General features: G+C 47.4%; 1 protein-coding gene across 1 annotated transcript in view; it reads right to left on the reverse strand.

The window, feature by feature from the left end:
• Positions 1 to 236: 236 nt before the first annotated feature.
• LOC146799012 (cholesterol 24-hydroxylase-like) overlaps positions 237 to 13739 on the reverse strand; it is a 422103-nt gene continuing 408600 nt past the window's right edge. Inside the window, exon 15 of the mRNA XM_085626407.1 lies at positions 237 to 1337. Within this exon, the coding sequence (XP_085482533.1) occupies positions 1179 to 1337 (159 nt within the window). The 3' untranslated portion in view covers positions 237 to 1178. The remainder of the gene's footprint in view (positions 1338 to 13739) is intronic.

Below are 13739 nucleotides of genomic sequence, written 5' to 3' on the forward strand. Positions count from 1 at the left end.
GGTCTATATTTATAGATTTAACTTTTTTCTTTTCCTTTTTTCTGTATTCATATTTATTTCAATTAATTTATCCTCATGATTTCAATAAAACTCTCTTTAAACTTGCAAACAGACACCTTGAAAAGCTATTTCCCGAAAAGAACACTGAACTTACAATTAAACAATTAAAGACAGGCCTCACTTTTTAGACTACTTCCTTAAAAAGGTATAGATATTGAAAACACATAGTCATTAACTTTTTAAGGTAAAATATTTATTGCACTTCTGTGGTTTAACACAGAACATCTGGAAACCATCACCATGTCACCTTCATATGCCAAAGCATCAAAAAAGCTTTGATTCTAACTCAAGTTAATTGGACTAAGACTATAGTTTGTAAAACTCCATAAGCTGCTTCATGATGCATTTATTTGCACAGTGCAACACCCACATGTGTTATATACATTGTCTACCACCAATAGAGTGCTGTTCATTGAAAAGCCTAAACCAAAGATTTCATGGGGTTAGAGGGAAACGGTGATGGATGGCGTGACCATATATCATAAGCAGGGCCACTTGAGGTATGCATCAGTAGAGGACCAAAGAACAAGGCAGGATATATATATATATATATATATTTTTGACAATTTTGTTATTTTAACACACGTCAATACTATGTGGGCAAAAGATTTGTCTCACTCGATTAACAGGTGAATACAGCAATGAGCAACTGAAAGGCGACTGGGAAACCTCTCGCACAGTGCTGCACTATGCGTGGAGGCTTTTTTTTTTTTTTAACTATAAGCTATTTTCTATATAACTCCAAATAATGCAACGTTTTCAGATTATGTGCCAAGTGCTGTAATTCCATTATTCAAAAAACGCAATGGCAACATATTCACATGATTTCAGTTGCCCTGATTGCAAGGAATAAAATACACCTAACCAAAAATGTACAAGATATTGCAGGTCACCTCAGGTGTAGTGTTAACTTATAAAGGAACTCAACTTTGGCCTCATTCCTCTATACGATTCCAGAAGTCCTCTATGACTTTCAATATCTTTATACGTATGGCAGGAGGTAATTTATTTCATATACACTTATTAATACTTAACCATTAAAGAAGCAGCTATCAAAATCATTAGGATTTATAATCCACTTTAAAAAAAAGCAAATGAAAAAGAACAAAGAAATCAAATTATTCGGATCCTCTTCTGCTTTGGCGGGGTCTCAATGTGCAGATTACACCATCCAGCGTCCTCAGTGTTGCCGTGTCCACAATTTTAAAGCTCTGTCCTGGCACCAGCTGAAACTCAAATCTTTGTAACAGTTTCACCATCACCACTTTGGCCTCCATCTGTGAAGAAACATGGACAATATTCAGAAGCACATAAGCTGTGACGAAGTGGTGGGGACTTTGCAGTTCATAGTTAGATCTAGGGTAAAACTAGCAGCCACACAATCAAAAAGATAACTTTCCATGAACAAATACGCAAACCGGCATAGGCCAACCATTCAGGCAGTGATGTGGGTTTTAAAATCCTCACTATGTAGTTGCCTCTGGTGACTGGCCCTCAGGGACGCTAGGAGACTACCGTCTAGGATGCCAGTCTCTGTTGGCTGTTCTCTGGGCAGAATAAGCTGTCCTCCCCGCCATAAAAGTAGTTTTACCTTTCAGCCGACAAAGGCGCAATGAGGTTCAGGGCATGTGCTTATTTTCACATGTGATTTCAAGTGCAGAGGACATGCCATGAATGCCGGAATGCAGGAAGCTGCAGATAATTTGCCTGTTGGTAGAAGTTTGTCGTCATCTACACCTACTGCTGCTTCCATACCAGTCTTTTATACCAGCTAATCCCAGAGTGCTCCATTGTCCCATGGCCCCTTGTAGTTGACCCACCTCGGCTAAATCTCCTCTAAACATTCCCTTTTAACCCTGCCTTAGCCTCAGCTGGCCGGGGTGGAGTTGTTGGGTATTGAGTGGCCCTGTAACACACTGTGTGTTGACTGGGGCTTGCACTGCCTATAATGGACTGGCTGTGTGCTTTGGTGAGGAAGCCTGCAAAGGTGTGAGTGTGTGTTTGTGTGTGTACTTCTCCTTTGTCTCATAGAGATGCACCTGAACTTCTGTAGGAGGCTTGGCTAGCCAGCTGTCATTCTGTACCTTTACAGTATGGTACTGAGATTTATTTACATTAACAGTACTGCTAACTTGCAATAAAACTTCTTGACCTTATTTACTGATTCCTGGTCCTTAATGGTTGCACTATTAATTATATGTGCTTGAGCAAGTGCTAACTCCCTTCACCTCTCATTTGCAAAGAAAGATCCACCGGAACACCAATCGTAAGAGGTTGCCCCAGCGCTGGATCAGCTGGTAGCATTGTTGGATGGTTTTGCACTTAAGTGAGGGAGTAGGGTCTCCTATTTTATAAATTGCCTAAACCCAGTCCAAACCCCTAAAGCCCATGGTTTATTTGGAGAATTGATAGAGTTCCAGCGGTTCAGTAACGGGTTGTTACAACAGAGGTGTGAGTATTAATAGGGTTGCGCTTTGCAATTGTTTATGTTTAGCTTGCAGTGCTTTGCAGTGATTGTGTGATGTTTTAGGAAGATGCTTTGGTTCTTAATGCAGAGAAGTTGAAGTGGTTATCAGGTCCAATGTGGGCTAAGATCCATGGATGGTATTAAAAAGTGTAGAATACACTATATTGTAGTTGCCTGCTGTGTTGTGGTGGCTGTCGTGAGACACCGTCGACAGCACAATTGAGATAGGGACTTTTATGTTTGCATGATTATGAGGTGTGGTTGGTGTAAAATCGTAAGAGTGACTGTAGGCAAGGTTGATGAGGAATCAAGATGGAAGTTTACTCTTCAGTTCAAGTAGGGGTAATTAGCAACAGGAATTGTAAGTAATATGGTAGCAGAAGCAGGTTAACAGCCCTACCAGGACTTTCAATCAACCAGGCACACATGGACATTCTAAGACATCACTCACATTATGGCTGAGCAGCAGAGCACAGAATACAAATGAATAAATGCATATCAAGAAGAGCAGGATACTGAACACCTTCATCCTTTAAAAAGACAATAACATACGATGGCAGTCGTGTCCTACTGAGGCTCCGCGATCGGGTCTGCATAATGCCCGTTTCCTGGCGTCGCCCTGATCTACCCAGACACCAGCAAGGTAGCGGAACACATGCGGCACCAAACGGGGTCGTGAATTCGTAACTGGGTGCACTCCCGACGACATAATGGTGGCAATTAGGATGCTGGTTCCCGGGGACAAGATGGTGCCCGCCAGTCTCTGATTGCGAGCTCCGGGAGATCAGACCGGAGACCCGAGACGTACTCCAGCAGCAACACTTGCGCAGGTGGATACATCCACAGTGGCGGCAAGTGGGCACTCCGACACTGCTGTAGCCTGATGCGATCTCCGGAACACATGTAAGGAGGCAGACAGTGACGGCGGCGAAAGGAGGCGGCCTGCCATTTTGGCTGCTGCGGTCATTCCTTCACTACACCACTGACCCGCAATCCCCGCCGAGCAAGATAGGAGCACCGACCAATGTCCAGCAATACTCCAGAAGCCGGGAGGCCGATTACTGCCCCCAACACAGCAACGGAGCGTAAGTTATCCCGAGTCAACAGCGGCCGCCTGACCGTAAAATGGCGCCTAGGGATTGCAGCAGATGGCGGACTTGAATCCTGATCCCTGGAGACCCCTGGGGGCATAAGGCACCGCCGAGACAGAGGTGAGCAGCGGCCCCCAAGCGTCCAGTGTCATAATTAAAGTGAACTTCTCCAGTTGCAGCAGGGACCTAAAGTGCTTAAGGCAGCTGCCGCCTGATCTTAAAATGCCGGCTATATAACCCGGACTCCCCCTCCTCCTATTTAACCGGTGAGACACTGACGAGGTACGCGACCTGACTACTAGGCCACTGGTGGCCCCCGCAAGAACCTCACTCCCGTACCAACATGCAACTTGCACCACGCCTCTCATTGCAGCAGCCATAACCGCAAAGAAGCGAGCTGAATGCTGAAGCAAACAGACCAAGGATCCCCCTCCCACCTCCAGACACCTACTGAGTGACCGTGGACTCCATTTCTTGCCCGGTGGGTGTCATTTCTTCAACAGGACCACACAACCCAGCATTAGATCATCTTCACGGTGAGAAACACGCTCCACCACCTGTGACGGCGCCCGCATCGTGCGAAGCCTCCTCACCCACCGCAATGGGGAAACCAAGAGCAACACAGCATACCACAGTCCCCAAGACCGCCCCAGAGAACATGCCAAATTCCTGGACATGGGCCACGACTACTGCATCTCAATCCAACCTGTCAATTTCGGACAAACTGGATAAGGTCTTAGCTGCCATCGAACTCTCCAGAATGTCCATGGAAGAACGACTTGGCACCCCCGCATCGGATGTCAGCCTTATCCGAGATGACCACCGCAAATTGGCAGACAAAGTGAGGGAAGGAGAGAGGACAGTGGCCGACCTGCAGCCCACCGTTAAGGCGCACGAGAAGACGCTGCAGGATGTCCTGAGCCGTCTTACCACCATGGAGGAACACGCAAACTATTTAGAAGGGCGCTCGAGGCGCTGTAACATCCGAGTGCTGGATCTCCTGGAGGGGATTGAAGGCGCGAACCCACTGGAATACCTAGAAGCATGGGTGAAGACCTTCACCCCCACGTCTGACCGCACAGCATTCTTCTCCATCGAATGCGCCCACGGGGTCCCGGCCTGAAGGCCTCCACCGGTAGCAGCCCCCAGACCGATGCTGACGAAATTCCTGCACTTTCGAGACCGGGATGCGGTACTTCGAGCAGCCAGACAACCAGCCCCTCTGCACGTGGAAAATAAACAGATTATGATATTCCCCGACTATGCACGAGCAGTGCAGCAACAAAGGTCATCTTTTTTGGAGGTGAAATGACAATTGCGAGCGAACAATACTCCTTGCTCTTCCCAGCCCGCCTCAAGGTTCTCTATAAGGACTCCGCTCTCTTTTTCACGACTGCCGAAGAGGCACACGACTGGGCGGATCAACACTGTACGCAGCAACCCAGAACCGGGACAACACGAGGCTCACCTTTCAAAACACCCCGCACCAGAAGACGCAACCCAAAACAGCAACGTGACGGGGCGAACAAAGATACCGGGACCCGCACACAAGACTCTCCGGACCTAGAACAAATTATGAAAGAAAGACGGGAGGTGTTGCAAGCGGTGATTGACCTACAGACCTCCCCCCCTGCGGAGGACATAGGTCAACCCCTGCACATCTTTTCATCGGAGGAAGAGGATGACAGCGACGGTACGCTGTCTGGAGTGGACTCAATTATGCCCCCCTGGTCACCCCTCAGACAGCGGATGTCATCCTGGACGAACAATCAACCACCCTCTCGTCATGAGTTGATTCCACGAAGAACGCGGTAAGAACTTTCACCACTCCGGCTCAACCATTGAGCGCACGCCACATAGACACGATCTGACACGCCTCAGGTGACGCCCAATGATCCTAAAAATGGCCCGATCAGCGACTTGCCTCGCACATACGTACTGCCACCCCCACCGCATATTGTTGTACTCTCCATTTCGAGGGAGTAGGTTTGGACGCATCGCTGCCAACGATGGGTCCCCGGTATTGGGACTGTTTCCCGACCCCAGTTGTACTGTTGACTACCCCCGTTCAGCAACATCCTGTCCCCTCATGGAACTTCACACAACAGGGTACCCGAAATTTACGTATTGCCGACATTATGTATCACATAGGTGCTTCACGCCGCTGGGAGTCATTGGTCAATACACCCTGGCTGATACTAGCCACTTTAGCGCGCAATAACTATGCATGGCTATAGCAACACAGAACACTGACATCAGCATCCTCACGCTCAAAGCCAGAGGCCTCCACACGCCGAGCAAACGTTATGCTCTATACTCATATACAAAGCGCCAGAATGCCCAGATTGCGTTTCTGCAGGAGACGCATCTCACCACGCCGGAGATAGGCAAACTACAGACCAAGTGGCGCGGAACCATATGTGCCACTTCATACTCGGCATATGCACGTGGGGCACTGATTTGGGTTCATCCAGGGACCCTATTCCTGGAAATCAGATGGGTGGTAGACAAAGAAGGGAGATATGCCCTATTAGAGGGACTCCTAGATCGGCAGTCAGTACTACTGGGTAGCATATATGCCCCGAATACCGAGCAGGACAAATGTTGGGACTGCCTCACGAGGGTTCTAGCCCAATTTGCCTCCATACCGTGGATCTTAGGGGGGGATTACAACTGTATATTGGACCCCACCCTGGACCGATCCCATCCCCCACCCACACTCATACACATATAGGCAAGCGGAACGCTTTAAGGCCTGAGTCACGCAGTGGGCACTCACAGACGCATGGAGAATACAACACCCACAAACTCTGATATATTAGTTTCACTCCGTCCCACATAACCTGCGGGTCCGTCTAGACAGATTTCTATGTTCGGCTGCGATACTGCCCAGAGTTTAACACACGGACTACCTGGGTAGGGTTGTCTCTGACCAGGATGCCCACATCCTGCGACTTCATTGGAGACCCCCACACACCCCAAGTCCCCACATAGCGACTACCACAGGACTGCCTAACAGATCAAGCCTTCAAGCACGAATAGGGACAAAGTATCCAGGACTACTTCGCCAATAACACAGGGACAGCGTCCTCGACATTAGTGGAGTGGGACACATTCAAAGTAGTGGCTCTGGGAGAATGCATTAAACAAATAGCCGGGGTAAAACGGACACTAGCAAAACACACAAGATGATGGACGGAATGTTGCACCTTGGCAAAACATTCACCCCCAGTCACAGATCTGGGTTTAATCCATCGTTATTTGGCTCACCACGTCACCCCAGTTCAGATATGGCCATATGCAAATCAGTCTTGACCCTGTGCCTCATGAGAACAGTCCAGCCCGACCTGCCAAGCCTTGTCTTCCCTGGACTGGAATCAAGCATCCCAGGACCGAGACACTAGAACAGGCTCTCACCAAAGCTGAAAAGCAACTCGCCATCGCTACTAAACGAGATGACGCCTCCGATGAAACAGCGACACTAGAGGCTAACGCCAAGACAGAATACCAAACCGCCTGCGTCGACCTCCGGCGATACAATTTTAGAGCATATGCAACCCGGATGCATAAAGAGCGGGACAAACTTGGTACACTATTGGCATGGTTAGCCAAACAGGACACTGACTTGAGACCCATAACAGAAATAATAGACCCCCTCGGAAACCTTGTACGGTCCCAGGATGAGATCCTCCCTGCGCTCTTTCAATACTACTCGGCGGTTTACTGTAATCCAGCACCGACTGAGCAGGGCCTACTTGACCAATTCCTCGACCCCCTGACAATCCCCAAAATCACGAGGGCAGACAGGACAACATTGGATACGGAGATACAATCTACCGACATTATCCAAGCCCTTCACGCGATAGCTCGTAACAAGGCTCCAGGGTTAGACGGATTCCCCCTAGAGTATTACACCCCTTTCTCCCCTTTATTGGTCCCCCAACTGGTGGCGATGTTCGCGATCGCTTTGGAGAAAGGAGAATTGACGAGATCCCTCCGGGAGTCCGCTATCGTGACCTACCTGAAACCAAACCGCGATCCCCAGCTAATGGCCTCCTACCGTCCCATCACACTTCTGTCCACAGACTGTAAGATTCTGGGAAAGATATTAGCGGACAGATACTCGAAAATCATAGGGCCGCTGGTTCACCCAGACCAATGCGGCTTCGTCCCAGGCAGGAACACATCCCAGAATATACACCGACTATTCCATGTTCAAGATCAAGTTGGAGACGCATATCCTCGGGCAGCCTGCCTCATCCTGGACCTTGAGAAGGCCTTCGACACTCTCACATGGCAGTTCCTGTTTTTGGTCCTACAACGAGCAGGACTTGGTCCCACCCTCACGGCGTACACACGGCTCTTATACACTAAACTCATCTCGCGTATTCGCATCGGACGGTACATCTCATGGGAATTTGCAGTGCAAAGGGGCACAAGGCAGGGCTGCCCGTTATCGCCTCTACTCTTCGCCCTCGCAGTAGAACCCCTGGCTATACGGCTGCGCCGGGAGGGGAACACTGGGGCATTCCTATAGCGGACACCATACTCAGTGTCTCCATGTACGCCGATGACCTTCTTCGATATATACGAGACATCACCGCGGATCTCACACCCATTTGGGCAACGCTCACAGAGTTTGCCGACGTCTCCGGGCTGAGAGTGAATTGGGGTAAATCCACAGTATACCCATTACATCCGAACCTTCCCCCCCAGGACATTTGGATAGGTGACCAAAGAGTGGCCTGGAATGCTGAGGCCCCCCGATACCTCGGGATTCGTCTCTATCATTCCCCAGCCAACATATTTGACGGCAATCACCGTAGGGCATTGGCCGATATCAGGTCAGCGGTGGGATTTTGGCGGAACCTCCCATTAGCCCCGATCGGCCGGGTGGTTCTAGCCAAAATGATAATAGTCCCGCGGCTGCTGTACTATTTCATGAATCTGCAAGTAATCCCGCCCAGAACCTTTTTTAGAGACCTAGACTCACTCCTAAGCTCACTAATATGGGGAAACAGCAGACATAGAATAGCATTAGCGAAACTAAAACTACCCACTACGCAAGAGGGACTAGGCGCCCCGTGCTTCGAATCCTACTTCCTCGCGGCACAACTGCAGTGGTTATCCTACTGGATGGCTGGCAGACACATATGTGAAACATACACCACAACCGACTGGGTGCCCATCCCAGAACTACGCCGCCTATTAGTACCAGGAACTACACCGAGATGGACATACCCCTTACAAGTAGAGGTGGCACGCAAGTGCATGCAAAGAATACACTGTATGTCACTAGGGAAGCCCCCATTCTCTCCGCTGTTGCCGCTGGTCGGATGGCCCAAACACGAACACTATTACACGCCCAACATGCTCCGCACATGGACGGACTGTGGTATTACCGAAGCAGGGTCGCTATTCGAGGACGGACAGCTACAACCGTTCAACGACTCATAGACGATTACGATCTCCCCCCCGGCCAGTTTTTACTTCATCACCAACTACTCGACAGTTACCGACTATATCATGACCTCTCGACAGGGGGACCCGCCACACACCCGGTCATCCACACAATCTTATATATGGGAGCGGGGCGACACCTGACCACATGGCTGTATAAAGCCATAAGGGAACTTACGAAGAGACCCCTAGAGACCCTACAGACCACCTGGGAGGAAGAATTAGGGCGCTCCTTACATGAGAAAGAATGAGAGAGGGCTCTCGAATACCCCAAGAAGGTGTCTAGAAATGCACGCTTTAAAAATATACAATTCTATATTCTACATAGGGCATATCTGACACCAACTCGCCTCCAAAGATTTTATTCTGACACCCAGTTCCTCTGCCCTAGATGTCACTCACAGGAAGCAGATTTTTATCATATGTTCTGGAGCTGCCCTACTATACAAGCACCGGGCTCACACACATGACCACCTGGGAGGCCTGCGCACTGGGTATCTTCCGGAAACAGAAGCAACACAAAGTGCCCATTCGGTTTATCTCACTGGCCATTTTGCTAGCTAAACGGGACATAGCTATGCACTGGCGATCCCCCACAGGCCCTCCGATAGCGGCATGGGTGGGAGCAGTACACAAATGGGCAGCAGCAGAGGAAGAAACACTACGAGAGAAGGAGGTGAAAGGGATACGCAAGCTTCCAATCTCCATGGAATGGGCCCTCCTAATGCACCAATTCAAACAGTCACCGCCCCGTGATAACCCAGATTGTGCCACGCACGTATCGATGACCTCACAACTATCAGTTCAGTCTGCAAATACGAGCCCCGGATCTCCCCCTACGGCGTCCACAGAGAACCACTAGTGCTTAGCACCATACATTGCAACACGCCTGAAAGCCAGATGTCAGAATACGCCCGACCATATGTCTCCCATTACCCCCAGTAGTGCACAGATGTACCAACTGACGTGTATATATTGCCCCGATCCTTCATATGACAACAGCACCCAGAGCTCCATGAAGAACCCCCCAGTTTCGTACCCCAGTTCTATATGGCAATCACTTGACATGGCGCCTCACTGTTACCAGAATAATTGACCAATCATAGTATGAATAGCGCTGTACCACGTTGTAAACAGAGAGTATTGCAATCCAACCAACTGTATCCAAACAAGCTTTGTTATTGTAAAACGTAAATGCCAATAACATTTTTCTTTAAAAATGAGATGGAAACACTCATTTTCAAAAAACAAACATGAAAAGAAAGTGGAAATACAGAGAGAAATCACACCTGCACACACAAGCACTCTCTCCCCTTCAGTAAAGGACGAAATACATGTGCCCAAAGGGATGGGTGGGGCAAAGTAAATGCTCCATTACCAAAAATAGTATGGGAGAACCCGAATGCCAAGGATGCACCCAGTTAAAGTAACTGTATCACAGTTTGGGTGCAAATGCCCATCATCAGTAAATGCAAGAAAGGTTTGAGGTATTAACATAACCCCACAAAATGGTTTGAGCCAACAACGTGACCTACCAGCAGAAAATGGTAGTAAGGATTGATCTCAAACAAAGTGCCCATCAACAGATAATTCAAGTTAAGTTTGGGGTAGCAATATGTCCTTTTAAAATGGTTTGAGCAAAACAACATGCCCCACCACCATAAAACGCACAAAGTTTGGGGTCCCAATAGGCCCCCTCAAATTGGTTGGAGCAAAATATGTTCCACGAACATAAAATGCAAATAAAATTCGGGCTCAATATGCCCCATCGATAACGGTTTGAGCTCAGCAACATCACCACCATCAGAAAATTCAAGTAAAGTTTGAGAACGAAATGTGCCCCCCTCAAAATAGTTTGTAAGTAGTTACTGTCTGGGTGTAACCCTATGCTAGTAGAAGTAATTATAGTTTGGGTTACAGGAACTCTGCCTCATTACCAGCAACGGTATGAATAGTTTGGGATGCAAATTGCAGGCCCAAACACTCGTAAATGAATGTAATGTAAAATTCTGTAAAATGTAACCGCAGGAAAGGACTGCAAAAGAAGTAACACTCACACTCTCAACGGCCTAACCCACATGCACACAGGAATTTAATCCTTAGCATCCAAAGTTAAGAAAAAAGCAAACTCAAAACAGCACTAATCATTCAAAATTCACAAATCATTCAAAATTTAGAAATCTCCATAAAAAGCACACATTTAGCATGGCACAAATACTTACATGCAGGTAATTATAATTAGCATGGAACATACGTATTCAAATGTTTAAAATCCAGGAAGGCAGCATTTACAAAACCCTTCACCAACAAACCCAGTATGGTATTAGGTCAAAATGTGAATTAGAGTATCTCAAAATATACATGCATCAAAGGCTTAAGTAACAGGCATCGGGTAACTCCAGTCCACTCACTTGTCAGCAAGATCTCACCCGATGTTACTCAATAATGCCAGGACTGGAGACAATTCATAGTATTACTCAGAGAAAAGTGGATTATCCAGTCAAATGGTTGCAATATGATCATAAAGGATAATGCAGGCACCGCTACCAAACATGCACACAGATGATACGTGATGAGTACCCAGAAAGGAATCTTATTTCTACTTAAAAGCCTAGAGCAAAATACTCAAGAATTATGAGCACAGGCAGGCACCATAGCTTCCCTTACGATGCCTTCACCAGGAAACTCTTTGCCCACGCCACAACAGGTCGGGACAGTTCACGGGCTGCGTTGCTAGTTGATCCGTCACCACGGATACCACGCATGCTTCTACAGCCTCTCAGACATTCCAGCTAAAGAAGAAGAGGATGATTCTGCATGTGCAGGAATGCGGTGAGTCTTCAATTTAAAAAATAAATGCAGGGAACAGAAACGCACTATGCACTACACCAGAAACACACTGCACGTGCCACGGAAGCAGCGATCACGAGTCCACGCAGGTTAGTTTTCAATGCAGCATTATAGCATGCCACGCGGCCCCAAGGACAATGCAGCAGCTTACCCATAGCGCATGTACCGAAGGCTCAGTTCAAGGTGACATGGTTCAAGAAGTCCTCGAGTGTCACTCCGCAGGATCGTTCACTTTCAAGGTGCCACATTACATGTAACAAGCTTGACATTTCAATAAAGCGACACCAAATACTCTCCACTGTTCTCCTGAAACACTTTACAATTTCCCGCGTTCTTATCATCTGCAGGAAAGTCGGCTTCATTTCACCTGTATAGCTGATAAATTAAAGTAATTTAGACGTTCTCAAGACCGTCCACTGGTTTGCTTGACAGATGAACTCCCACTGTTTGTTCTCAGCCCGCTCACAGCAAATACTGATTTAAGGAACTGCAGGTTCAATCAGTATAAGTACTGCCAGTACAAGTCCTTGTTGGGTTCGAAGTTAAGTTAATTCAGCAGTGCCTCTCAAAATGCCCTGGGCTGAGGCTGTCTGATGAAAATAGACCCTGGGTGGGCTACCAGGCACACAGGCTCCTCACATGCGTCAATCTGATTATTTTAGTAATCAACTTGATTTCTTCTGAGTCTCTCGGATGTAATTACACTCAAATTTCAATCTACTCTCCTCCGTGTTGTAAAGGAAGCTACAGAGTCCATCTGTACATGTAGGTTACTTCTTTATTAGTAGCTTGGTTCCAGCATAGGTGGTCAGGATGGTAGGAGAAGATAGATGATACACAGATAGCCCCACCAGGAGCAGGCTCCCAACAGCTCAGCCTGAGTTGACTAACTGACACTCTAACCCAGAGAGGCACCCAGGCATTCTATGATGTCATGGAACATTCTAGCAGAGCAGTACAGTGGAGAACAGTAGACAAGTAATTTACTACACATCCTCCTTCCTTAGGGAACAACAGCAGAAGTAAAGATGAAGACAAGTAAGATACCTCCAATATGTCACTAACAAGAATGTGCAACAATGACATATCCAAAGGTGTATTTCATGAGGTATCAAGAATTACGCTGGCATAAACAACAATGTGTTAAGATGCAAAATAAGAGAAACATTAAAATTGCAGTAACACTACTACATGCCCCATCCCCCTCCCTCAGGGAAAACAAAGCATAGTGGTCACCCACCCAACCTCCCCATAAGCGGGTACACCACAGGGTAAACACCCTGTTAAACACAAGTGAGATGAAGACAAGTAAGATACCTCCAATATGTCACTAACAAGAATGTGCAACAATGACATATCCAAAGGTGTATTACATGAGATTTCAAGAATTACACTGGCATGAACAACAATGTGTTAAGATGCAAAATAAGAGAAACATTAAAATTGCAAGTAACACTACTACACGCCCCATCCCCCTCCCTCAGGGAAAACAAAGCATAGTGGTCACCCACCCAACCTCCCCATAAGCGGGTACACCACAGGGTAAACACCCTGTTAAACAAAAGTGAGTGCAAACACTAACCCTTGAGAGAAAACAACATCCCCAATAGAGAGGTACAATAGGGGTTAAATACACTCTAGATAACAAGAAGAGTGCCACCTCAACAATACTCAGATACTCCAGAGAGGAAACACTCTGAAAGAAACACGAGGTCCCTTGGTAGAAGGCATGCTGACACTTAAAGAGGTCTAAACACTAGAGGAAAACTTCCCACTCAAAGTTGTACAAGCGTGAAACCCTTGGCCACGAA

The sequence above is a fragment of the Triturus cristatus genome, chromosome 9 (genome assembly GCF_964204655.1).
Source record: "Triturus cristatus chromosome 9, aTriCri1.1, whole genome shotgun sequence".
Classification (NCBI taxonomy): Eukaryota; Metazoa; Chordata; class Amphibia; order Caudata; family Salamandridae; genus Triturus; species Triturus cristatus.